Genomic DNA, 27,319 nt, shown 5'->3' on the forward strand with positions numbered 1-27,319 from the left:
GCTTGCTGTGCACAGCAGCTGCAGGTGGATGGCTCACATCCGCCTCTAGCCCTTATACTCATTACCACAAGATAAACACTTATCTCTGTGTAAAAGAAAGAGACAATAAACCTGGGCTTGTGGGGAAGCTTTGCAGGTGTAGTTAGTGGCCAACTGTTCACATATTAACTTACAGTATCAGCTACATTGGTGTGCTTTATCTACACTCATGTTTAGATAACTTACCGTTATTTGAAAACTGTAATGATTAAAAGTACGTCATATCAAAGTAATTAGATCCATGTCAGTCATTGTAGAAATCCACAAACATAATCATACCCAAACATTGACTGTACTGCCACTTTCAGTTATACTTTCTCTCAGTGGCGTGCACAGACTTTTTGAAGGGCAGGGGTGGAAAGAAAAAATAGGGCACATATAGCACGTCCTCCCCACTGTAGAGGGCACTTTAGCATGCATTTTTGCCTTCAATAAGTCATTTTAGCAAGTTTTGAGGGCACTTTAGCATGCGTTTTGGCTCCCGAGAGGGCACTTTAGCATGCATTTTTCGATAGTTCTTCTTTTACTGTGCTTAATGGTTATTATTTTTATGATCTATTTATGGTATTTTCTGCAGTGTTTAAGATTAAACAGCTTACTAGCATATAAAGTAGCTCCCAAAGTAAAAATGTCAGACATCAATGGTTAAAAGCCTGTTGTATAAAAATGAGCAACACTCTGCGAACTGCTTCAGTGCACACTGAAGGTCTTGACTTGAAGAAGCCAACAGAACCAAATCATCTGCAAAAGGCAGATCCCAAAAAAGGCAGATCCCAAAAAATTACTTAAACCAGCCTATAACACATTTGAGCCTCTTTGATAAAATGTCTTATCTAATACAGCTTTGAGATGTAACATAACATGTCAATCAAAGGCCATTATCCATTATCAGAGGCTATAAAGAGATCATTGATAACTTTCCTCAGTGCTGCGATGTGCTCTGAATCCGGATTAAAATGATCATTTCTGTAAAAAAAATTGTCTTATACTGCAGTTGAATTGCAACAGTTTTATTCAAGTAGAGTCAAATGTAGCACATTTAAGAACTAAAGTTGAGTGCCATACAGGCTATAGAAGAAGAAGAAGAAGACGAAGAAGAAGAAGAAGAAGAAGAGTTTGAAATTGATGGGAACTCTAAGCAGTTCCAGCAGAGGGCAGCATTACTTCAGACAAGCTTCTGCAGCCTTTTTTTTCTTGGACACGTCAGTTCAGTATATTAATGCATAATAAAAACAATAAATTCAGCTGGCGGGTAGTTAACTTACTGTGGGCAGCAGAGGAAGTAACAGTGGAAATACAAAACTTCATTGTCATGATAATTAGGAAAATGTACTTAGAATATCAAAATCAGAAGTGCCACTAAATTATTTAAACTGTTGCTTTAACGTGTTCTACTGCTAATCTATATGCTGCTAGAACAAAGTTTAATATATATTTTGCTTGTGAATTCTTTAACTGCCAAGTAACTTCAACTTTCAATTACATTAAAGAAAAAGACCATGAATCAAATGTTTCTCTTACTGTGTTGAGGTTCTGTTGCAACGCTTTTGTACCACTAGATGGTGTCCTTGAAGCACAACTCTAAGCACATCTGGAGGACTGAGGCATCAGGGTTTATTGTCTGTTAGGTTCATACACAGTTCTGAAGACATATTTTGAAATATTAATAGTTAGTACAAGGTATGAAATAAAAGAGAGACTTCTAGATTTTGCAAGAGCAATATTTGCTTCCAAAATCTCTTTGGTTGAAACTCTGTCTGTCGAATTATATCTCTATAATAAAGATAAGAATAAAGATAACATTGCTTTAATGTGTCAGACAGATGTGGAGGCGCAGTTATTTGTTTTTAAGGATCAAACTGAGTTTCAGATCCAGGGAAGCCGTAGATATTTTAGCTCATTCTCATATCTTTAGAGGTATGTTCGGGGACAAACACTTCGTTTTGTGGCTCATATTAGATTAGTTTTTCGTATGGATCAGACTAAGGAGTTCTCATTTGGACAAACTATAGCTCGATACGCCCATTGTTTTGACATTTCTGCAATGTGAGGACTTTTTGGCCAGTCTACAAAACTTCAACAGGTCCTCATATCAATATAAAGACCAATTTAATGTACATATCCTTGTAGAGCCCCTCTTTTTCAGGGGTTCAGACTGTTTTGGGGTCAGTTTATGATCTGGTTAAAGTTTGGTTTATCATGAGACACTTTGCTGCTTTGATAGAATTCAGTATAAGAGGCTAGGGACCGTACTATGTCAACACAAGTCCTCGCAAATGTAGTAGTGCAATGATAAACTTGTGTTTGATTAGCCCCGCCTTCTCAACGGCTACGCACGTGACGTCGCTCTGCCATAGCTCGCGCTCTCCTCCGCAGCAGGTTGATTCATTCAGTCCGCCCTGCGCTCCCTGTTGGAGTTAACGGGTCTCGGAATGGACCGGGCTATTACTTTCGTGGGTTTTCATCGTTCTCCACTCAGAAATGGACAAACTGCGTCTGAGAGTGTCTCCTCCTCATATTTTTCTCCAGAGCCTTCATTTCAGTTTGGATTTTATCCTCAAGAAGTCTTAGGCTTTTGAGTCTACTGGCGCTCCTTTGGTTGTCCTTTAACTTTTAAGGGAATTTAAACTTTTCTCACCGAGTGAACAGTTGATATAAAGGAAGTAAATTCTGACTAACGGATGCGGGGGCACAACTTGAGAGTTTCCCCTGCTTGTTGTGATTTGTTCTGGACGGTGAAAGTGGACTTTCCTCGTGGAAAACTCTTCTTGTCCTGGAAATGTCCCATCCTTTAAGTTAGCTAGCAAGCTGCGCATAATGCTATGTTGTGGTCACCTCTCCTGTCTTGGTAGTTTCGTCGTGTTTATGTAAAGGCTGAAAACAGAAAATGATTTCGGAGGAGAGAAGCAGCCACATAAATAAACAAACCCTGAACTTCCCTGTGGGTTTACTCATCCGCTCTCCGAAGAGGCGCCTCGCCAAACTCGGAAGGAAACCCAGCAATGGATCTGTACAGTAAGTTTGCCTGTGACTTAGTGGATATTTGCACTTGTGTTACATCTGTTTTTAGAATATAAACATCAAACTGAAAGTGTAACGCACTGCCGTGTTGTTGTAAGTATTCAGGGTTTATTACAGTGGTAACGTCTCAAATAGCGATGCCACCTGGACAATTTCCTCTTCGTACATGTGTCATTCCTTATATTTAAACAGCAACATCCACTCATTTGTGGCCAGAAAAGTCCTCCTTACATCCACGAGATAGTGTAAAAATGACCTTTTTTTGCTTGCTTATTTTGTAAGTTTGATAAAAAACAAGGAATGCACATGTTATAAATGTTATTTCAGCTGTATACAAGTCCATGTTGTGTCTTCTTTGTCTGTTTTTGTTGTTGTTGTTGTTTATAAGTTTCAAATCTCATGTGTCAAAAGTAGTGGAGAGGAAACCCAGTTAAGCAGCAGATAAAACAGTTTTCTTTCCTTCACACATATTTTCCACTTGATTATATGTTTTGAGAGGTAAATTAGAAAGGGAAAAGGAGAAATTAGAGGAAAATTAATGTTTGTGTCTGTTGGTGTGATGCTTTTGATATGCTTAAAGTAATCGCTTTAGTTATTTTTAGAGGTCTTAATCTGCACTTATTTTGTCATTTAATTCCTTTCAGGTTCATGAAATGAGTAAACAACCTGCTTTTCCTTGTGTTTAGTTTTTTTTTTTCTGTTTCTGTGGCAAAAATACTAGTAAGTTGCAGGCTTAAATCAGTGTCAGCACTGACAGCCTTGAAAATATTGAAAATATCTGAAAACTTAATGCGGCTCTGGATAGACAGGGGTCACCTATGTGGTGCATGTGCAGTATGTCTAATTATTCTCCCCTCTGTCTCCTCTCAGGTCCAACAAATCTGACAGCAACGTGCGCTCCAATGAGAGCGTGGGTGTTCGGCAGCCGGCCAAGAGCAAAATCCGCCGCCACAACAACAGGCTTTCGACTGTTTTCAACCACAGCCCCAACCTGCGGGACAGCAGCCACCGTGGCCAGACGAGGGGCAGCGGGAGCCTGGCCGGAGACCTCCAGGCTGCCGACGACCCGGCTGAGCTGTCCAGCCAGATGTCTGTCCCGGGCATCCTGAAGATCTTCGGCAGCGACATCTGTCATGGGACCCACTACAAGAGTGTGCTGGCCACCACTCAGTCCAGTGCAAAGGAGCTGGTGAGGGAGGCTTTAGAGAGGTGAGAGGTGCCTAAAACAAGATTTAACTGTTAGCAGAAGAATACTGTGCAGTATGTTTTGTACGACCACCTCCGAGCTTTAAAGTTTTAGCCATAAAATGCATGCCTCTGCAACAGCTTGGCCTATTTATGAGCTCAATTATTAGCTGTTTTTACAGCACAAATGTCTAAATTAGATTTTAAAATGTAAACATTTGTTGCATTTATCACTTTAGTGACTGTAAACAGGACTCTAAAACTGTGCTTTAAAGTGTTTTTTCACTATCTTCAAAAATTCTTTAAATCATGTCATGCTAATATAGCTGTTCATGACTACCTAAAAGGAAAGTATAAAAGGTCCAAAACCACAGAGTAAACTCAGTCCAAGAGCACTTATCCTGCTCCCCCCACTCCCATAATCCTCCTGCCTGAATTTCGGCCTTTGTCGTTCAGGTACTGTCTGGAAAAAGAAGACGCCAACGACTATGTGCTGTGTGACGTGATTGGTCGGACGGGTGCTGATAACCAGTGGAGGAGGGAGTGCTTCAGAGTTGTGGGCGACAACGAGAGGCCCCTCATGCTGCAGTCACTGTGGAAACCCAAGGAAGGCTTCTCCAGACGATTTGAAATCCAGCTGCGAACAAGTGTGGAAGAGCAGAGTTTGAAGGATAGAGACACAATCACTGCAGGTACGCATGCCACCTGCATGCATTTTCATCTTCAAAAATCCAGGACTGTGCCTTGTTCAGAGATGCAAAAACTCAGTGACCCTACCTTCCTTCCGCCTGGGTAATCAATCACTCAGTCTCTGCACGGGGAGGCTTTATCCTGGTCTCTTACTGCGGCCTAACAGCTTTCATTGTCCAGCTTATCACCAGCTAAAACAGGGGAGATGGCAAGCATGTGAGAGAGGTCAGGAGGAAACAAAAGCTGCAGTGAGGGATAGAGGGGGTCCGAGCAACCCGGCTCTTATCTTTGTTTTATTTCAAGGGCCCATCAGGTCCCTGTGAAGCATCAAGGCACCGGGCAGCTCTTCCCACCGAGCTCCTAGCAGCCAGAAAATGGCCTCTCACTGCTGTGTTATTCTGTCTATCGCAGCTCACTTCTTGCTGTGGTCCTCGTCAACACGCTGCTTTGTTCACACTGGCTTGGAGAAGAGTGTAATTTTGTATTAGATTACAGTGATTATTGGTAATTATTATTATTATCTATATTTTTTAGGGTGCAATTTGTTGGAATCGGCATACTTGATCAATTGTGATATGACAGAAAGGCAGCAAGAGTAGGTCCATAAGCCCCACCCTGACAGCACTGGGTACTCTCAAAAGTGATACCTCCTAATTAAGCCCATTTTGGGTAAATTATCTTTACTTTGTTCAGCCTCTGGTCACTGTGGTGCCAACAAATGACCCTCCAGAAGTCCCTGTTTCTTGGTAAAAACTTCCTGTGGTAGAATAGCTTCTTGTGTACGATATCATTGCCATTTTTATTGCTTTGAATTAGTTTTAAAAGGTACATATTGTATTTGTTTGGTGCCCTCCAGGTTTGAAAATATCTCATTCAGTGAGTTGTTGACTCTTGAAAGTCAGAGTAGAATATCCCAGCCTCCTGATATTCATATCCACCCAACTTCAAGTCAAAATCACACTGCATCGGCTGCACCTTGGAACCTTTTGTTCTGTTTTTTCCTTTTGCTATTAGCATCACATTCTCGTCTACAGTTATAAAGTTGAGAGATGAGATAATAACTCTCCACCATGTTTTTAGTTTTATATCCCTGACATCTAAGAGGTGATTTCAGAAATTTGATATTACAATTTCTGTTTTGTTACACGTGGTTATTGAGCATTGCTGGTCTGAAAAGAAGCTGATCCTGTGAAAGAGAGCGGCACAGTGCAGTGAGTGGGTCACCCCACACCTTAAAACAGGTGCCTTCTTTCTTTCTGTGGTTTCTTTTAAATGTTTCAGTTATATTAATCACTGACTGTGCACATTTGATCAAGGACAGTATAAAAGTTGTCATAGAGCTGCTATAAAAACAGAAATATTCAGAAAAAAAGTTATGTGTTAATTAGTGGGTTTTATTATTGTTAATAAGCAGCTATTGTTACCACAGAACAGAGCCGGTCTTTGTGCTTGGCTCAGGCTTTATAGTCAGATGATTTGTGATGCATAACAGATCTACCATTCAAACTCACAGAGTATTATAATGTTCATAATAATGATTAACTTTATTATAGAGTTCATAATGTTGTGTAATGTTGTGTTCCGCCATCAATAGAAGGACATTTGAGGCAAACATGGACAGATTGCATATTAAACAGGAAAAAGCAGCTAGCAAAATCTCTGCAGCACGAAACTTCACCATTCAGGGGCCTCTATCAGTCAGTCCCTGCTGCAGTTCTCATGGCTCTGTTGTGCTTGATCCACCCTCCTCATCCTCCTCTCATTGACCATTGACCGGGGGAAGCTGCCCTTTACCTCCATGGGTTTTTAGGCACAGAGCCCAGTCTGTCAGAGCGGCGCTGAACAATGTGGAAAACACCCATTTCCACAGCTGATAAGAGCAGCAGAGCGCCCGGCGTGAAGCCCGGCTCTCTGGACATTCCACTGTGCTTAATGGCTCCAAATGAGCTGAATGGTGTTTGTGTTACGTCAGGTCGATACGGCGGCTGTTGGTATCAGATAGAGGTGGCCACATCGCACTTTCCCTGCAGATTTACCACGTTTTCCTCTGGTTATGTTGCATTTGACTTGGCGCCAAGGCAGCGGACCATTTTGATGGGGTCGGTTTGGTTTACCAGACTGATTTCAGGGGGAATTCTCATCACTGTAAACATAGACTTATGAACAAAAGCTTTCCTTTTTCTGTTTCTGTTTTCCATGGCATTGAAGTAGATGGCGTTAGATGATCCAGAGCTAAAATAACCCATCAAGTGATAACAGCTCATTTTCAATAGTTTCTTTGCATTCTTTTTATGCATTTGTTTGGCATTCTGTATATTAGGTAATTAGCTGATTAATGGAGACTAGCAACATGATGCTGTCATATGCAGGGATCAGAAGAGGCAATAACTGATCATGAAATTCACTCTTTTCCTTCAATGTTTTAGCTGCTACAAAGCGCAGTCTCAGGTGTCCAAGGCTCCATTATTATAAATACGCATCAGTTCATTATTGGTGTTTTAAATGATAAACTGTACCGTGCAGTCATAGACAGTAACACGCTGTTTCTTTGTCAACCCAGGCATCAACGCTCAGGCTCGTAAGCTGCAGAAGAGCCGCTCAAGAGTGACCTCCCTGTTCGTGGACAGCAGCAGCGAGGACGTGGATGGACTCGGGTTCTGGAGGAGCCTGAGTGAGATGGATCTGTCTGCGATGGGGAAGGAGGCCAGCCGGGCCCAACAGAGCACGCTCAGAGAGGATCCTGAGGCCGAAGCCGACAAGGAGGTGCTGTGTCTCGGTATGGAGAAGGAGGAGACGGAGAGCAGCGATGACAACACCACGCAGTACTCCATCCACCCACCCTTCGACTTCCCTTACTTCCTCCTGTTGCAGGGCTACAGTCACAGACAGGTGAGCACGTGCTCATCTAATCATCTCTCACATTACATAAAGAACATGATGTAATCAGGTGTTTTGTCAGTGGTTTTTAAACAGAAAATGAACCAAAGAGAGCTCTAACAAACAATGAATTATCCTCTTAAGACAAATACCAAACATTAGCTGGTGTGAGCTTCTAGATGTGAGCTGTATCTGTTTTTTTTATTTCATGTCCTTACAGATCTGTAAGCTCGCCTCAGACTGATGAGTCTTTACAGACGTATCCACAGACTGTTCCCACCACACTGACAGTGTGTTCCATGTGGGTGTATGTCAGTTTTTCAAACAAAGCAACATGAAACATAATTATTGATATGTCTTGATTACTTCAGCCATGTGTTTTGACGATTCTCGTCACTCAAATATGTATTACTGGAAAATTATAGACATGCTATTTGAATTACATTAATATTTAAGAGACTTTGTTTGTAAAAAGCACTCAAGTTAAATGTAAAATACTGGAGAAATTTAGTATATTATTCATGGTCTAAGTGGAAGAACTTACTAATATTAATAGACAGTAAACAAATTACGTGGTATTTTTAGAATATTTAAATGAACAGTTTCTCTAATGTATCTCTTATTTAAACCTCCTCTTCGCTCAGACCTCATCAGCTCTCCTGATAGTGTGTTAGCAGACAGAGGACACGAGAGTATCGGATTGATCGTATTATGTTAAGAACTTGAAGGAGAAAATCCCAGAGTGAGAGAATCGGGCTCCTTTGAGTTTTATAACGGGACTTATTGGGAGGAATCACTCCATGTTTCAATGCTGATTTCTCAGAATGAGCTCTTGAGGTGAACGACAGAGCTGTGTTAGGAGCAGGTGATCTTAACCAGCCTCCTCAGGATGTTGCATTAGCACTCATATGTGTGCTGTAATCAACATTTCAGTGTACTTGATGGAGTTTTTAAATCATGTCTTGTTACCTAGACTCCAATGTTGAATCCCTTGCTTACACAGCTCATATTTCATACAAAACCAGAGAGGCAGAGTGTGACTTTAGCTCAGCTAATTCCCAGGAACGGGAAGCTCTTTCTCGCTGTGTTTTCATCCCAGCTGGTGGAGATTGCTGACTGTGCAGGATACCGGTAGCACTGCTGCCTGCTGAGAGCTGCAGCAGGCCTAATCTTACTCTTAACAATAGGTCAGCCCAAAGCCAAAGCAAAGAAACAAGGCGGCTCTGTGGTGTTTCACTGCTCATAAAACGGGAACCGAAAGCTGATATTTGTGCTTATTATTGAGACCATGTCATGGCAGGTCAACTGAAGGATAACACCCAAAAGAGGGCTGTTGCTAACTATTTTATTCAATCATTGCTATCTAACATTCAGAGTGAAACATGCCTGTTGAAGTCCCCTGGAGCAGAACTGTGTTTATCATGCAGTTTAAGAGAGAAAAACCGGTAATCTTCACATTTGAGCAGCAAATGTGTCCATCAGGTGCCTTTTAGTAGAATTATTTTTAATAAGAAAAGACTAACAAGCAGTTCAAGATAAGATAGGACTTCTCTAAAGGTCTTTTGTTTAAATCAGGTAACTATAATAGTGTATGTGACCAGCACAGATGATACGCTATCATGACCTCACTAATAGTCTTAATGTGGTGACCCTGAGCCCTTCCATTCTCGTCTCACCTCATGCTGCCAGTACAGGTGGTATTTTTACCAGCTGAGCCTGATTCAGGTGTCATGCACACTGCTGAATCATTTCCAGTGTTATGCAATATATCCAATCCCATCCCACACATTGACTGGCTGTGTTTGTTTTAAGGTAAATGTTGAATAAAGAGGGGGGGTTGTAACATAACCATGATTCGGGACATATAAACAACAATGGCTTCCAGCTTCTTCACTGGAAATTGGTTGTTTTTCCTGTCTTGTGCTGGAGTAAAAACAAACATTTCAGGAGCATTTTTCCAGCACTTTATCAACCAAATGATCAGATGTTTTCTGTGTTAGTTCTGTTTGTTGTGATAAACTGGGTATCTTTTGGTTTTGTCTGTGCTAACATGACATATTCTGCACCTTTAATTTATAGTTCAATTTGAAACATTTTGCAGGATTTTGTCATCTACCTGATGAGTGGGACCACCACCATCTTTGGCTGCTGCAGGGAGCACTGCAACGGAGAAGACGAGGAGAGGTTGAAGGTGGACATCCTTCTTTTTGCTCCTGACGTGTTGCCTCAGCACTGCTGCGTCAGACGCCTGGACCCTAATAACCAAACCTCCACAGGGGAGCACAAAAAGACTTTGACTATGCTGAAGCCCCTCCACGGTGCTCCAGTGACCAGAAATGGTTTCCTTCTTAAAGAGGAGGTAGAACTGATTCCAGGAGACTTGGTTGGCCTGGGGAAACATTATCTGTTCATGTTTAAGGATCCTACCAGTGCGACAGGATCCCTCTACACACCTCCTTGGATGACCAGGCTTTGTCCAAACTCTGACTCAAAGACATCATCCTCTTGTTTGTCATGTGGCTCTTCTGTGGCCACAAAAAGGTTCCCGAGAAAGCTGTCACCTCCTCGTTGGAGAGATCTCGAGGGCACAGAGGCTTCAGTAAGCTACACGCTGGAGCAGGAGGAAAGAGTCCTGCAGGAGATTCTGGACATGGTGGACCCCAGTGGGAATGAACCAAAGCTGACACCTGCTTTCCTGCTCAGCCTCTGCATCCAGCACTCAGCTTCCACATTCGAATTGACACAATTCAGGCAGCTTTTGCTCCGGATAGCCAGCCAGATCCAGCTTGTTGCATGGGTAAAAACTCAAATAAGACAGGTGTTCACATCTTTACTGAACACTATGTTCCTCAGAGTGTGACGGAAAATAAAAAGTAATTAAATATTTACTGAGAATGCATGCATGAAATTGACATCTGATTCATGTGTTTTAACTTTTCAGGAGAAGACAAAGGAACTTGCAGCAATCCAGCCAGAAACGTGAGTCCTCAGTCTTTTGACAGTGTCCCAGAAAAATATGATAATGATCAGCTACTGCCTGTATATAACATTCCACCCACAGAGATCTGCCTCTTCAGAGCACAACAAGCTCCCTTACGTCCACATTTTGCAGTGGCACAATTTCCCACTCTGTCTTCTCCAGTGAACTAGATAAAGCCATGAGTTTTCACATGGCCTCAAGGCTTACAAAGCGTGCCGTGTCATCACTATCAGAGGAGTACATTATGTCGGTCTCAGCAGGTGAAAAAAGGCATTAATGGGTAACAAACTTCTCTGGGTCGCAGTAAAAGTTAACTGGAGAAAACTGTAAGGAACTGTAATGCAGCGTTATTCTTTCCAAAGAAAAATGTAACAACTTCCGCTAAATGTAGCTTCTGTACAAAGAAAATACTCACAGAATCCAACAGTAAAGTTTACAACTGTATCTGCATTTAAGAGAGAAAAGAAGCAAATCTACACATAAAGACTGCAGATAAATTGTTCAAATGATCTGAATTGTTCAAACTTCAGTCAGTGAGCTTATCATTTTAGTTTTACAGAGTTTAAATATCGTCAGTTGCTGTTGCAGGATAAAAAAAACATGGTTTTGTAAGATTGAGTGGGAGGTTGCTGTGTTTTACTGAAAGAAACATTTTGCTGATTTGCTGAAATAAGAAAGGAAGTTAGGTTAAAGAAGGCTATTTATACAAGATTTATACAAGAGTCCTCTTTTACCAAAATAAGCCATCTGACAGAAGTCAGATTTATGACTCATACATTATCAAAAAGGATTTTTTGTGTTTAGATGATATTGAACAGCACGATTTTAAGTTTGGTTTGTAGATTGTTGACAAATTTATGGTCTTTAAAAGTGAAAAAGACAGAAATCGTTGATTGATTGTCCGAGTAGTCGCAGATTATTTTTCTTTTTATTCGACTGAACGACTGATCAACTAATCATCAGCCACACTGCAGCCTGCTAGTTATTTCCTGCTGTAACACACTGTAAATGTACAGCAACATCAACAGCAGTGAGGCTTGGAGATCAGAAGAGCTTAAATGATAATGAGAAGAGATTTGAGATGACTGGTTATCAATCATTTAAGTTAACTCAAACACAGCTGTGGACTTAAAACTCTCATTAAAGCTTCCTGCATTTAAATGTTTTTTTTCCAAACACAGAGTAAACTGTGATTTGAAGGACTTGCAGGTGAAAGATCTGCCAGAAAACATTGTTTTTCAGCACTAATCTGTCATTGGTCTCATCAGGAGATCCGGTGACGGACAGCCTGAGCATCTTCGGCTGCTCAGCATGGATGAGCTGATCCCAGGTCTGCAGCCGCTGGTGCAGTGGATGGCCAACTCTATCGAACTGCTGCACTTCATCCAGCATGAGGTGCCTCAGCTGCTGCCCTGGAGGCAGGATCAGGACGACAAAGGTGTTTATTGTGTCCGTCATGCTCCCAGTTCTCAGACCTGCTGCGTGTGTGGTTTATCGAGACGTGCTTTTGTGTTTTCTCAGGTCTGCTGGCCTCTGAGATGTCATCCACTCGAACAGCCTGTGAGGAAGCCATGACGGTCCTGGAGGAAGTAATCATGTTTACCTTCCAGCAGTCTGTCTACTATCTAACAAAGGTTAGCTCTCACACACAAGCATAAGGTCTTCACATTATAATGGCATCCCTTTTGACCTGTGAAACCTGAGTGTCTTTCACACACGAAGCAGGAAACCGGACTGTGTAAACACAATATTCTGTTTTCACTGAGCATATTCCAGACAGAAAACACAATAACTGAATGGAAACACAAACTCTAAGTCAGGAAAGGCCCGTGAGATAGTGAGCGGGGCGTCTTTTCCACTCACTGAAGTATAAACACTCACAATCTTGTATCTCGGGGTTGCAGCGGTTTGAATAACAAAATGTTCGGTTTGATGAGAACCATGATGTGAACATCTGAAGACCTTTTACTGTCAGACATTTCAACCAGTGTTGACCAAAGCGGCAGCTAAGCTCACTGTGAATTATGGATAAACTATTAAGACACTAAAGAAATTGCCTTCAAATTCCAATGTGTTACTGTGACTTTGTTTATTAGGTTTATCAACCAAAACTAACGCAGTCTGATCCAAAAGTTCTCCCTAATGTTCAGTTTTATGTTGTTTGAGCTTTTGGGAATGCTTGATACAGCAGCAAGATTGTATGGTTAAGCTCCAGGAGGCGTTTTAGCCCAGCTGTGCAGCATTCCTGATGTTTTGCTCATCTCAGTCATATCAGTCAGGGTAGCCTCGATGACTGAAGCATCAGTCAGTGGGAGGATGTACAGATGAGTCAACACTGTATCTTTAACTTTAGCCGTGCCAGTGAGGAAATCTAACGGCACTGAAATGGACCTAAAATGGAAGAACTCCACAGGATAAAGAAGTGGGAGAGACTGATTTACAGTATGTTGAATGTGCTTATTGTACAAAAACTTGGACACTGCTTGATCTGGACACTCACTTTGATTTAAACCTTTCAAAGTCTGAAGATTCATCTGAGTTTGCTTTAGCGCATGTGGATGTCGGCTGTTTTACAGCCTGAAAAGGACACTCCCAAGCTGAATTTATGTGACTTTCCAATGTTGAAGCTGCTCATTAAGACCATCTGGTTTGTACCAAATAACCGCCGGCATCACAGCTCAGACATGTTGAGTCTCCAAAATGCGTTTGATTTACGGTTTAATGTTTGGTCTTTGCTTTGAAAAGTGATTTAGGTGCATTATTTATCAATGAAATGAAAGTGTTCTACATAAATCTGACTTTAATACATCACAACTAATTTGGAAGCAACTCAAAAAGTTGTTAATAAGTATTCTTTTAAACCGTAAATAACTGTCTTTCTTTGTTAGAACCCAAACCAGACAGCAGTGTTTTTATTAGTCTTAAACATGTGGGACGTAGCGGGTATTCGTGGCTGCAGGAGCACCAGCACCCTGCACAGTGACTGTTCAAGGAAGGTGGGGAAGGAAGCAGGAACAGTCTGTTCTGTTGTTGTGAATACTCACAGATAATTCTGATGATTTTGCAGCAAAACATGTAATAACTGAACAAAATAGCAGTTTCATTCATGCGTCATTCGGTCTTCTCCCTCTGTTTGTCAGTCATTTGTTGGTTACTCTAAACTCCAGTTTTATTCACAACGGTGACATGTGCTGTGATTTCTCTCTTATTTATACTGTTTGGGCTTCCTGGTGGTAACATTCTGATTAAAATAAAGGGAGGATTGGCAGCTATGGGCTGCACTCTGTTTCCTGCAGACGACAAACTGTCATCGGACAAACACCCAAAAGAGGAAAGCAAGGGAGGAGGAGTCATTCCCTAACTTCTTATTTCTCTAGCTAGACTTTTTATGATAACAGAAATGAAACTGGGTTCCCGAATAGCAAAAAAGAAAGTCACGTTCATAGTTTCTCTGTCTATAAAAATCCTCCACCATCTGCTGTCTGTCAGCATTCGGCTTCCATGATAACACCTGCTGAGCTTCACTGTAAACCATCAGCTGACCTACAGCCTCAGGCATGTGGGGTATTTCTGACCTTGTGGCCTTTTTCAGTTTGTCCGAAGACATTATCTTAGTCATAGTGTGTCAGCGAGGGTTGTGTGTGTGGACCCAGGGGTTGATGTCACAGATGTGAGACAATGGCAGAGCTGTGTCAGACGATGAAGTGAAAAGAGCTGACAGTAAGAGGGCGTTCAATAAAACAGCTCCCCAGGTGATTCTTCACTGTTTGCAGCACTTTGTTTTATCTTTCTGTTGTGTATACGAAGCTGAAACAACTGACAGAATAGCACTCGCACATTAAATGAGTCTTTCATTATCCTTAATGATATGTTGGCTGTTTTAAAAACCTCCCACTCGTAACATGAGCCAAATGCTGACACCAGTGATCTTTACAAGGCAGAAACTCATCATTAAGATAACCACTAATGTCCATGAAGGCGACACTACATAACCTCTGTTGACCAGTAACTATCAACTCTTACACAATGACATTGAGAGTTTATGGTTAAACGTCAGTGGATGCAGTCAGTGATGTCAGTCACAAGGCCCCGTCAACCTGATCGTAGCTCAAATGAGCACATAGAGGTTAACGTAACTACTTACTTTCATTTTTTAGCAACTGAAATTAAACAAATTAAAGTGTAACTACATGAAAGCATCATTCCTTCACCAAAGGTGGCCATTGTGTGGTGAAACAAACTTTTCTGAAAGGTTTCCTGTATCCTCTGTGAACGCCTCGCTCTCTGAAACACTATGTCATCACGTTCTGTTCTCAGGAGCACCATTTCTGTGCCTCTAACATTTACTGCATTGTATAAAACCAGGGATCATGCCAGAAAAAGCTGTGTCTATGTATTATATATTATTAATGCTTGATCCCCATGTTGCACTTGCAGTGGTGGTAGTAGAAGAGGCCATTTTAGATTGCAGAGGTCCTCTTTGTGCAGCATCCTGCAGCAGTATGAAAAGCCGCCTCCTGTTCCCACAGAGCATGTATTCGGCCCTGTCTGGTCTGCTGGATGGGAACCCGTTCTCAGAGAGCGGGCAGCTGCGAGTGCCCGACGGGCTCAGTGGCATCCTGGAGGTGCTGAAGGAGGCACTGAAGCTTCTCACGGCCTTCCAGGTTCACCCAGACATCTCCTTACAACTCTGTGCATACCTGTTCTTCTTCATCAACGCGTCACTGTTCAACGCCCTCATGGAGAGAGGTAAAATCCCAGCTCAACCATCCAACATCAAGATGTTTACCTTTATTATGGACGTTCACGGACATTTGTTGAAATTTTCATCTCACTCAACCATTAAATGGGGTTGAAATATCTCAGCAGCTATTGGACAAATTGCTGTTTATGTCCCTGCAAAGCTGACATTCCCATGAGCCTCCTCTGTAGTATTTGTGTTGTGTTAATTAATCCCTGATGAAAAGTGCCGTACAGATAAACCTAACGTGTCTGTAAAGCTATAGCCTGCAGATAGAATATCTGCTATATAAGACGCTTCTCTAATTTAAGATTTACCTTCCAGGATCTGTCGCTGGGTTCTATCAGTGGTCTCGTGGTGTGCAGATCCGGGCCAATCTGGACCTGCTGTTGGACTGGATCCAGAGCATTGGTCTGGCTGATCTGGCCACCGAGTTTTTCCAGAAGCTCTCCGCTGCTGTCAATCTGCTGGCCACTCCTAAGGAAACCCTGCTGCAGGTCAGAGGACATCCGTTTCTCCTTTCCTGTTTGTCTTACCGCCGCCGGGTGTAGCCTCCTCAGCCAAGTCTCAGTTACGTCATTCTGAGTGTTTTCATTGACTTCAAGGTGTCAGTACAACTAATCTAGTATTGGATGTTTATGCATTAGGTGTGAAACTTCCCATACAGAAATGTAACTCTTTTCTTCACCTTGTGATAACCATGAATTCTTATGAGAGAATATTGGATGTGGAGGCAAGTTACTGGTTTATGGTTATAGTACCCTTAAAGAACAAGGAAACAGCCGCCAGGAGCAGAGGTAGTAAATACAACCAACTGTTCAAATCATGACATCAGGGTTTTAACCAAGGTGTGGCCATTACTTCAGACCTGTGTCTGTACTGTTAGCGGGACTAATATGTAACCTATTACCAGCTCAAACCCTATTCATTTTTATTCAAGAGCATAAATGACAAATCCAGTTGTTACAGTAAAAGCATCTTGAAGTTTTTTATATCCTGCGATTCAGAGTATGTTCAGGAATTACACACGACAACACTTAACATAAAAGCACACAGTTTATATTTGTTCGTGCTTGTGTTCAGAAGCTTGCCAACGTTCTCTTAGTTATCCATTCAGATCTTATTTACTCTTTACAGAAGGAAGCGTCACACTTGACTTGTTATTAAACACTGTCGTAATGGAGGGAAAAAACCCAGGTGTGAAGCGAAGATCTTATTCAACAGGTCATGCAGACCAACAAAACTACAAAGCTTGAACTGAGTCACAGATTTACAGCACCTGAAGTAGGCATATGCTACTGTTGGCTGCACACATGTACTTTATTTAACCCCTGGATGTGTTTTTTGTTATGGCATTCCACACGAGGCTTTCAGATCAAAGCTTGCGTGTGAGTCTTTATCAGCCCTACAAGACAGATGGGTTTAGGTAATGGATTTATTTAGCTGATGTGGAGTGTGCAACACTGAGGGATTACTGTAAGTCAGAGGGACATTACTTAAGAACAGAAAGATGGTGTGGGTGAGTGTGTTGTATTATACAGCAGTTGACTGAAGTTTATGTGTAAGAAGGTTCTTCTTTCTTGTGAGGAACTGGGTTAAGTATGAGGCTTAGTTCCACACTGTGAGTATGACACCTGTTTTTACTGTGTGACTCACAATCATAACACTCTGCACCAGCTCAGCTGCTGAGGGCTCTGTCTCGTCTCTTTGTGGAACAGGATGGTTGCTAAGAGGCTGCTGTTTTTTTTATATCCCTGCCCTGGCATGAGGTCACTTTGTGGCCGCTACAGAACAGCACACACCCTCGACAGATTTTTATTTTTCCATCTGTGGCTGTGGGCTTCTAAGAGCTGAAATTACTCGCTGGCGCAGTTGTAAATTACACCAGAGGGATGTGGCGTCCTTGTTTTGCCAGCAGTTTGGAACATACACAACATGAGGGGATATTTTAGGAGAATATGGCTGCCAAACTTTAAATCTCAGACATAACAAACAAGAGTTTCTGTTGTTTAGAAGCAGAGTTTAAACTTAACCTTCTGGTGGGCTCCGTGTGTGTTTTAAGAGGACGACAGGGACCCAACTACATCCATCTTGTAGTTTTGTGCTTTGGCCCCGGCAAGTCTGGGTAAAGTCTGACTTCCTCCTATTCAACTGAAAACATACTGAATGAACTAAGTTGTGTTTGTAATGTTTGTGTTGCAATAATCACATGAATGGTGCTGGCAAGTGACCCACCTGTTTCCTTATCGCTGATCTACTCTCCACAGTCATCATAAGATCAAATATTGTCTAGAAATGGTTGTGCGAGAGCTGATGTAAGACAATAATCATATGTCATGATGAGGAGTTTCACAGCAACCTGAATGGAGAGCGATGGAAAAGATGGGGCTTCTCACGGTGCACAGAACATGGATGGTGTTTCAGCACGTATCTTTGATTACAGTGAGCAAAAAACACAGGACAAGCTGCAGTGAGCTCTGACTGACGCGCAAAGTGCCGCTGTAATCACCGCCATTACGTTCGGTGTGAGAAAATTTCCCACGAGGCTTTGTTACCACATCCGGCCAACGCGACGACAGAGACAAAAACTGTTTATTCATCCCATAACTGGTTTGAATACTTTACATGTAAATTAGTAAATTACTGCTAGCTTATGGGAAAACGAGCATCATGGGAAAATACTTGTTTCTGACACTGTCTTTCTCACAGAGACTTCAAAGAGCTTCAGTGGCTCATTCTTAAAGCTAAATCAGCAGTGAAGTGTTTTCACAGACCCGCGTTTTAAGTCTGCGATGGGGTTCAGAATTAGCTTGCTTCGTGTTTCTCAGTGTTCTGTGTTCTCTTTGTTGTTAAATGTTCATCCAGGCGTCCTGGGCTTCTCTCAGGACTGAGTTTGCTGCTCTGAAACCTGCCCAGCTTCACCACATGCTGAGTGAGTACAGCGCTGGGAAGGCCTGCCCCAGCGGATGGAGCCCATCGCCGAGTGATGCGGAGGGCGCCATCAGGACAGGTGAGTTGGGTTGCAGTCAATCGTGTGGCTGGTTTTCTGAACAAATTAGAAAAAGACCACTGTCTCTGTCATAATCTGCTGTCTTTGGTTGGTTTGTGTTTGTTTGTCTTTGATTATATCAAAACTAAAGATGAATATTGTGAAAACTCAATGACAGTCAGACCAATGAAAATGAATCAAAGCAACATTTGAATACAGAGAAAGGCTCCCTGAACGTGTTGTTCTGAGCCGTTCTCTCCTCAGGATGACCTTGTTTACAGTAAACTGCGGTAACCAGTCTCCTTGGTTCTCCTCAGAACAACCTATTGTGTAACATGCGTGTTCAAACTTGACCGTCAGCTTGCTTGACTGAACATGACTTCATGACAGATAACAGGGACTGCATCAAGTTTAATAACAGGATGATAAAAAGAGAACAAGCTGATGAAAGCTCAGCCTTGGCTGTGCTAGATGCTGTTTTGTATTTAGGATGATTCTCCACAGTTTGTTATTAAGTTTCACAGTTGAAAGATGCTGCTTACTTGTGTCTGTTAGGCTCTATAAAGGTTTTTTAAGCTATTAAATTATATCACAGTCTGAATACAGACCAAAGTTGTATTTTAAGATTTAAAATGTCTTTGTGAGCTCAGAGTCTTCAAGGGAATAACAAAAATGAAGAGCTAAAAAACAGAGGAGGGGGGAGAACGTTTGCAAATTAATCAGCTTAATGTGGACGTACTGTGAGTATTCCTCTAAAGTAATCCTTTCCTGTGAGCCTGTCTCCACCAATCAGCTTCAGTCCAAAGTTACCTCTCCCAGCGGGACAGCCGCCATCTTGCTGTCACGTGTTTTCACCCATTATCTCACTCACATAGGCTGCTCCCTGCTGGACGAAACACGAGAAACTGATCTGGATCCAGTCTTAATTTACTGGCCTTAATAAGCCGTTAATCCAAACACAGCAGCTTTTCTAAATGTGTGGGCTTGAATTTCATTAGGGAGGCAAACTGAGAGTCGGGCTGGTTGTGATGGATGAAAACAGTCTATGTCTCCTCTCTGCAGCAGACATCTTGGAGAGCTTCGACAACCACCCGCCGCTCATCCTGCCCAGCAGCTCGTTCCACCTGGAGCTGGGCAAACCTATCGTGGAGCTGACTCTCTTTGAACAGCTCGCTCATCTGCAGGAGTTCATTCGCCATCTCTCCCGCAGTGAAACACGAGCTGAAAGCGATGTGGAAGAGCAGGTAACAAGCTCTCTGAACCAGCACGAGTAAAGGCCATTGGAAGTCAGGAAATGAGAAGATTTGATGGTTGTACATCTGTTATTGATTAACCTCATATTGCCCAAACTCAGGCCTCTAATGGGACAAGTACAGACAGCCAGTCTGTAACCTCATCCTCCATAAGAGTCCTGCAGGATCCTGCTCATCAGGTGGTCTCTGAACCTTCTACTTGTGCCTGCCCTGAGGCAGACCCCAACTGTACCTCCCCTGCAGAACCAGCGCAGGCCCGAGGATCTCATGGTGACCTGAGCAGCTGTGAGGCAGTCCTTGCACAGAAGCTGAAGAGCCTGGAGCTGCAGAACACCCTCCCTGGACGGGCTGAAATGGGCTACCACAAGAGCCTGGCACTAGACCCGTCATGCCTGCTCACCCCTCCCAACACCCCACAAGGTATGGAGCTGGCTGAGCTGGAGGCTGATCTGCAGGAGGGCGCCCGCCAGTTAAGGAGAGGTAACTGACTGTCTTTACCTGTTTTTGTCAGGTGCCTTCCTAAATGTTTGTTTTTCATATTTATCTTGTTTGATTGTCCTGGTATTTAAAGACAGAGGTAATTTCTGGGAAAGTATAAGCCATAGGCCTCACTACCAATGGGAAAATAACTAAATGAATAATGGTGACACTGTTAATGAATGAGAACAAAACTATAGGTTTGCACCACAGTTTAAACGTAAATTCTTTCCCTGGCATCACAGATTTTCTAAAAGTGGCCTTTTGAAGCCTCTGTAACAGCTGAAACTCATTATCTGAAACCTGACTACAGCAAAATGGAGCGCAAGAGTGTGCACAGCACCAAGAAACAAAGAGTAAACCACACAAGATGACAAACCAACAGCATCTGCAAGGCCTATTCATGGCTGCACTTGTTTGATTCACATCTCAGACCTCTTCCCCTGTTACTAACTTTGGAATGAAGTCACCAGCGCTCATTCCTCCCCAGAACTCCTGTACCTCCTCTTACTAACTGAAGCTATTAAAGTATATAGTGACTTGACCTTGTGGACCAGCTGCATATTTGTCCCCGGCGGGTCCAGGTCCACATAAAGGTGCTCAAACTTAAAAGAGAAAGAGCGCCTTCATCCTCCTCCCTTCATCTTTTACTAACTCTGCAGGTCAGGAATTTCAAGTGGAAGGCTGCACAGGGTGGGTTTCTGCACAAAGGAAAGGCCGCTTCCTCTCCCACCCCTATTGTTTATAGACGCCTCCGTCATGAGGTCATCTTTGGGAACGAGAGGGAGTCATAAGAAAACCGACTGCTTCAGAATCAGGTGTCTTTACTCTCATTGGTTCTTGTTGTTTCGCGTTTTCTCTCAATGCTTCAGAATGGAATTTGGACATTTCAGGCTTTTTGTGTGAGGGAATCTAAACTGAAATACTGCAGCCTGCACTGAAGTCATGTTTCAGCCAATGTTGGACCTTTCTATGGAAACCAGACTGTGTTTCTACTGGCAGTGTTTGACTGACCTGATGACCAGTGTTACACCCATAGACTATAAATAAAGATGAACAGTGTGACAGCTTCCCAGAGGTGAGGTCAAAATATCTCAATCACCCCCTGCTGGTTGGTTTCAGTTAGCTGACGAACCAATAAGTTAAGTGTATTTGTTGTAACTTGGTCCAATCTTCTGGTGACTATTTTTTTACTATGTTAGAAGCACCCGATAATAACAGGATACATAATTTGCTTTTAATTTCCAGTTATGGGTCAACGCACACAGAATAAAAGACAGACCCTCTGCATGAAACCTTTCTGTCCACTGGAAGAGGAGGTTTTGGAGTCTTCATTCAAAGTTTCACTTAAAGAGACGAGACATTAGCGGGACAATTTGTGCTCATTTTTCCCTGCTTTCTGTTATGTTGTTGCATCTCTGTGAGAAGCAAACGTGGGAGTGAGGCTGGGCTGAACTACGGGAGCCCAGGGGGAGCAGCAGCAGGTGGACATTAAGGTTTTTCCTTCAGAAGCAAACATCCTAAACCACAGATTAGCTGAGAAATTTCTTTCCCAGTCCTCAGATTTAGTCTTTATTACGGACATTGTTGTTGACACGGTGAGTTAAAGTGTCCCACAGCAGTGAAGTCATTCACAGCACAGAAAAAAACATATAACTCAGTACTGAACAGTAAAGATCAACTGTACTGACTAACATCCAGACAGCAGACTTTTAGTTAATCACTGGTTACCATCATACTTTTCTCCTTTTGTTTGCCCTCAAATAGCATTTTTCAAACCTTCGCTAAAGAGGAAATACACATTTTTGTACATAGTTCCTCCCTTTTTCCTTTGGTTACTGTTAATATGAGTCATTTGAGCAACATTTCCTGTATGAAATCATCATTTCATTCTTTAACTGGCTGTACAGTGATGGTTTATGGACCTGTAACAAAGCATTTCTGGCGCTATCTCGTTTTTTAGCTGAATGGTATCGTATGGTACGATACGGCTCAGCTCACTGTTTTCGGGTTATTGTATATCTGTACAGTTATGTGGAATCACTGCAGAGGATTGGTTGTTCAGAGAGGAGCAACACCTGCAGGCATGAACAAAGTCTCACACTTCCTTTTTCCATGAAGTCACTTTGAAAGTCCGGCTTCACATGTCGTGTTCATTATTAATGAATATTGGCCACGAGTGTGGATTTATAGATTGATCTTTGTTTCTCTGCTGATAGGACATGAGCTCTGTAGCTCTCAATGATCTGTACTCCTCCACAGTTCTCACTTGTATGTTTCTTTGGATAAAAGCATGTGCATCATCAATGTTGTGTCACTGAGCAGCTGATCCCTCCCACAGTGAGGAGATTCTGTATGTGATGCACAATGAAGCTGTCGCTGTCCTCTCAGAAGTTGGAAAAAAGATGAGGTTGGAGTTGGAGAGTGATTTCTGAGACGTAATTAAGTAATATTTATGTAATTATGAAGTTATTTTCAAAGTGACCGTCAGCACACTGATCAGAAAGGGAAGCACAGTGTTAGATAACTGTATATAAATGTGGTTCATGTGCCTTATGATGTCACCTCTTCAGAGGGCAGCCAAGCCATCCAAAACGAGCAGCGTAGGCAGCTGGTTCTGTGTGTGATTACGTAGCAGCGACCCATGCATGTCACCTGGTATTTTAACAAGGCTGGGATCTTGTTGGCATCTGTCCTTTTGAGACATTTGTTTTCAGTCAGTGAAATCTGTGCTTGGAAAAATGAACGAGGCTGTTGTGCTGTATGCACACAGCAGATGTTTGTAATCTGTCCATTTACTGAACATTTGGCTCTCTGTTTAGGTGCCACTCTGACTTACATGTATTCTTCTGTCTGCAAACAGAGACACAGAAATATATGATGTTTGCTGCAGTAAGAAACAAATAAGTGAGTACAGAGGTGAAGAGTAGAAGAGGTGTAGTTAGCATCAGCTATCAGCAGCAGCAGCAGCAAACTAAGCATCACCCATGTTTGTATGAGCCAAAGCTAACATCTTTAACTCTGACCAAATACATGCAAAAGCCAGAACAAATCCAAGGACACAGTGTTTATGATGAATATTGATTATTGATGATGATGATTATTATTATTCTCATTTTGTTCTGAAGCAGTTGTGCAGTGGATTCGGGGCAGAGGACACCCCGTGGTGTTTAACGAGCCCTCAGATCTGAGCCAGACCAACAAAACTACTTTTAGTCCCATGTGATTTGGGGTTCACCCCCACACTAATGCGCTCCATGACAGGCCCCCTGCGTGGCTGTGCGCCCTTACACGAGTTTAAGCTGCAGGATTTTGTTGATCTTAATCAGGTGTCTTTACTCTCATTGGTTCTTGTTGTTTCGCGTTTTCTCTCAATGCTTTTTTTTATTAAAAGCAATTTGCTTAAATGCCTGGAGGATTACACTGAAACCAAGCCATCTGGCAGTCTCTGCCCGTGCAGCAGGTGATTCTACGCGGTGTAAGCCGTACACTGTGCAGGTACACCTCTCAAATAACTGGTTCATTTAGTTAATCAGCAGAAAATAAATAGGCGGTATTTGATTGTTTGGTGACGAATGTCCTGCTTTCAGCCTCTCATGTAGGAAAAGTTTGTCTCTCTTTAGAAAATGTGGTCGTTTTATTAGTTTAAACTATTAACTGTTTTATCAGGATAAATGATAAAGACATTACTTTGTTGTTGCTACAAGATATTAAACCTTAACCTTATGATAAAGTAACTTAAATCTACTTTAAGTGAGTAAAATGAACAGTATTACACCAATATTACACTATAAGTTAAACGCATTTTCTCATCATTCTTCCCTGAGAAACACAAGCGGTTGGATGATGATCCTGTGTCTTAATAAGCGTGACTCTTCACAGGTGACCTAATGACGCAGGTGGTGTTAACATCATGCAGCGGTCTTGTTGGACGCCTCCGCTACATGCTGCCTCTGTGCTTCTGGCCCGCGGGCGAATGTTATTTTCAAAGTAATCCTTTAATCTGTCCAGAGGAGTTACAGAGAGGTGGTGATGTCAGGAGAGAAAAGAGCAGCGGCCGATCCGTCATGGGAGTTTACAGCTGGGTTGGTGCGGGGAATCTTAATCGGCAGCTGCATTGTTTGGGGCAGGTCCCGCGTGGGGGGGCAGACGGGCTGCATGTTGGGAAAAAACTGAGGGAGCTGCTGGGGTGGGAACAGGTTTGTTGGGACGACTGTTGCTGCTGATGCGCGAGGACCGAGGACATGAGAGAGGCTGACTCCACACCCGCCTGCAGATGATTCAGATTTAATATAAGTTCATTTATTTATTTAGAGGAGGGCTTTGGAGGGTTAGTCACTCAGTAGCACCACTTTAAATGTACAAATATACTCCTGTTAGCTTCTGAAATGTTTGACAGTTACATGTTCTGTCGCTGCGGCGTCATTTCGATGAGCTTCTGCAGAGTCACAGGATTTATTTTTCACAAAGATCTTGTAGAGAGTCGAATCTCTGCGTAAAGTCTTCCTCAGTACATCCTGGAATAGGCCGTGATGAAAGCAGAAAAAAGGTTTTAGGCACATAACCTCAGACCAGCTGGAGCATGAACATTCTTCTCCTTATTATTATCATCATTTATTTATTGAGTTGTTTCATCCACTAACAACATATACATGTAGTTATCGGACTAAATAAGACTGCTAATGACTGTTTTATGAGCAGAAATATAAGCAAACGTGTCTTTATGTGGCAACTTTTAGAGGAAGCAGCAGTAGAATCAACATAAACAATCTTGTCCAGTGTTAATGATGTTACTGGGGCTTGGATTGTTACCATAGTTTTACCAGACCCAGCTGCATCACTGTGGGAGCTGACTTCCAAACGTTTCCCTCCTCTCATCGGTCAAACACGTCTTTGATCCGCTGTGTTTGTGTGTCTTTGTTCAGGGAGTGGAGGCGCTGAGAGGAAGACGGAAACACAAGAAGACAGAGAGGAAGTGTTCATCGTGGAGATCCACAGAGGGCCTCATGGTCTCGGGCTGGCGCTCGTAGATGGAACGGTGCGGCACGCGATCAGCATTCATGGCACAGTGGTTTAAAATGAGCCGATAAAGAGCTGTTCATGAACACACCGATCCGATCAGATGGTAAACTGTACCTCAAAATGAAATGTTTTTGTCGTGTCTTTCCATTATATAGAAAACACCGCTGAAAATGAGCGGCGTTTACGTGAAGTCAGTGGTTCCCAACTCTCCGGCGGCTCAGTGTCAAAAACTGAGAACAGGCGATCGAATCCTGGCTGTGAACGGCATCAGCCTGGTGGGGATGGAATATAACATGTGAGTACAGAGGAAATCAGTTCATTTAGGAGTGAAAGCATTGGGAACGTTGTTGCTTTCAGAGGTGACACATCGCTTCTTCATTTCAGAGGAAGAGAGCTGATTCGCTCATCTGGAGACTCTCTCAGGCTGCTGGTTGCCAAGATGGACTCAAAAACAAGCAGCAAGTCCTCAACTACCACTAAATGCTGAAGGAAGAGCTGCTAAACCATCAAGTGCAATTGGGAATACTGGAGGACGTGAGGTTCATCCTTCCTGCTGCTTCCAGAACAGGATGGATTCCCCAACCAAAGGAAACACACTTCCTGCTCTTTATTTCCAACTAACTGTGGATCAGAGCTGTTTTTTAGTGTTTAAAGGGCCTCGAGACAGTCAACCAAAGCCACCGTGATCTAAAACCAAACACACACTGCGGCATTTCTCTGGCAGACCGAGGGCAACGTTTTTAGAAGCTCCTTTCTGCTGTGGCTGCTTCTGTCTGGCCTATAAACGAACTCCGCTCCGTACTCGTAAACAACGAGGGGAAAACAGGCGTCTGTGGTGATGAGCGTTTACGTCTGAGGACCCAGTTTTCTGTGTGAGGAGCATCACCGAGCTGCTCTGGGATCACACATGCCCAGCTTTACCTGAAACTATTCACAAACTGATTCTTAAATGTCTGAAACTGTGAAACTATATATTCTATTGAAGAAAAATCTACATTATCTTCTTATTTAGTCTGTGAGAAAGCCGGTAAAGTTAAAAAAGTGGGTGTTGAGGCATTATTTAATCCATCATTTTCATTATAGATCTCAGAGCATTACAAAGTGTTCATTTATTTCATTTCATCTAAATCATCTTCCTGCTGCTTTGACATCTGAATATATAACAGAACACTATAATATCAGCATCAGTATACGGCTGAATTACCACAACTCATCACAAATATATAACCTGAATATGTAGAATTTTATTTATTTTTCGACACAAGAAAACTCGAACAGTCGCGTTCTGTGTTCAAAGTTGCAGCCCAACGACTGGCAACGAACAGAAGAATCGCTCGAGTGCTTTTGTGGTTGTTCGTGACTGATGGGTTGAAATCAGAGGAAGAAGTTAAATGACGGCTGGCAATAAACGCCATGTGCACGCCCGAGGAGTAGATTTCTCATCTTCTCAGATTCTCAGATTTCTGGTCACCATGGTAGCTGCAGTCGTGACGATTACAGTGCAGCCATTTTCTTTTTGTCATTGTAGATTCATTTGCAGGTTCAATTCTTCCGTTGTGATGTCATAAAGCACAAATCAAATCTATACCCATTTCTCTGCCTGTATTTTTCTACATTTAAAAAACGAACAACAGTTTTTGGTTTATTTTTTTAGATTAAACATATTCCCCTGTACATATGAATATGTTCCTCTTCAGACTGTTGGCTGAACACCAACCTGAAATGAATGAAAGCTGCTCTCATCTTTAAACATCTCACTGATCTGGAAGCAGCTGGCGCAGCTAAAACCGCTGCATCGACCACGACTTGTAAACAGTGTTAAAGTCCCCATAAAGTATTGTTTTGTCTTGTGTATATTACGCCGCATCTTTGAACCTTTGAATAAATATTATTTTGTCTTTGAAAACTTTGCAGCCCTGTCGTCAGTGAGTGTTTGTGAGCAAACTGCAGCAGCAGGGCTGGAGGCGTGTTTGGATCTAAAATCACGGCTGGGTGGAGCAGCAGGGAAGCTGCCGGGTGTGTCGGCTGCATGGCACGCTTTAGCG

General features: G+C 42.5%; 1 protein-coding gene across 2 annotated transcripts; it reads left to right on the forward strand.

Moving 5' to 3' along the window:
- The first annotated feature begins 2,424 nt into the window (after window positions 1-2,424).
- On the forward strand, window positions 2,425-27,161 carry radil2a (Ras association and DIL domains 2a). 2 transcript variants are annotated; one of them, XM_072369102.1, is made up of 16 exons: window positions 2,425-3,054; window positions 3,931-4,269; window positions 4,702-4,937; window positions 7,496-7,824; window positions 9,914-10,609; window positions 10,754-10,791; window positions 12,061-12,230; window positions 12,314-12,426; window positions 15,322-15,541; window positions 15,858-16,030; window positions 18,399-18,543; window positions 19,585-19,766; window positions 19,877-20,255; window positions 25,178-25,290; window positions 25,430-25,569; window positions 25,659-27,161. In XM_072369102.1, exons 1-16 carry the CDS (start codon window positions 2,927-2,929, stop codon window positions 25,759-25,761), a joined length of 3,504 nt encoding a protein of 1,167 aa, XP_072225203.1. In that variant the 5' UTR covers window positions 2,425-2,926; the 3' UTR covers window positions 25,762-27,161. The 2 variants fall into 2 exon arrangements, with proteins under 2 accessions (XP_072225203.1, XP_072225204.1); XM_072369103.1 differs by having other exon boundaries at window positions 19,588-19,766.
- Window positions 27,162-27,319: the final 158 nt, after the last annotated feature.

This window comes from Leuresthes tenuis, unplaced genomic scaffold (assembly GCF_036924035.1).
Source record: "Leuresthes tenuis unplaced genomic scaffold, fLeuTen1.0.hap1 SCAF_17, whole genome shotgun sequence".
Taxonomy (NCBI): domain Eukaryota; kingdom Metazoa; phylum Chordata; class Actinopteri; order Atheriniformes; family Atherinopsidae; genus Leuresthes; species Leuresthes tenuis.

Excerpts from the sequence above, each read along its gene's own strand:
- radil2a (XM_072369102.1), top strand. The coding sequence starts at position 2,927 with ATGATTTCGGAGGAGAGAAGCAGCCACATAAATAAACAAACCCTGAAC. Across the intron at positions 3,055-3,930 it reads CCCAGCAATGGATCTGTACA|GTCCAACAAATCTGACAGCA; the intron begins GTAAGTTTGCCT and ends GTCTCCTCTCAG. Across the intron at positions 20,256-25,177 it reads CGCCCGCCAGTTAAGGAGAG|GGAGTGGAGGCGCTGAGAGG; the intron begins GTAACTGACTGT and ends GTCTTTGTTCAG.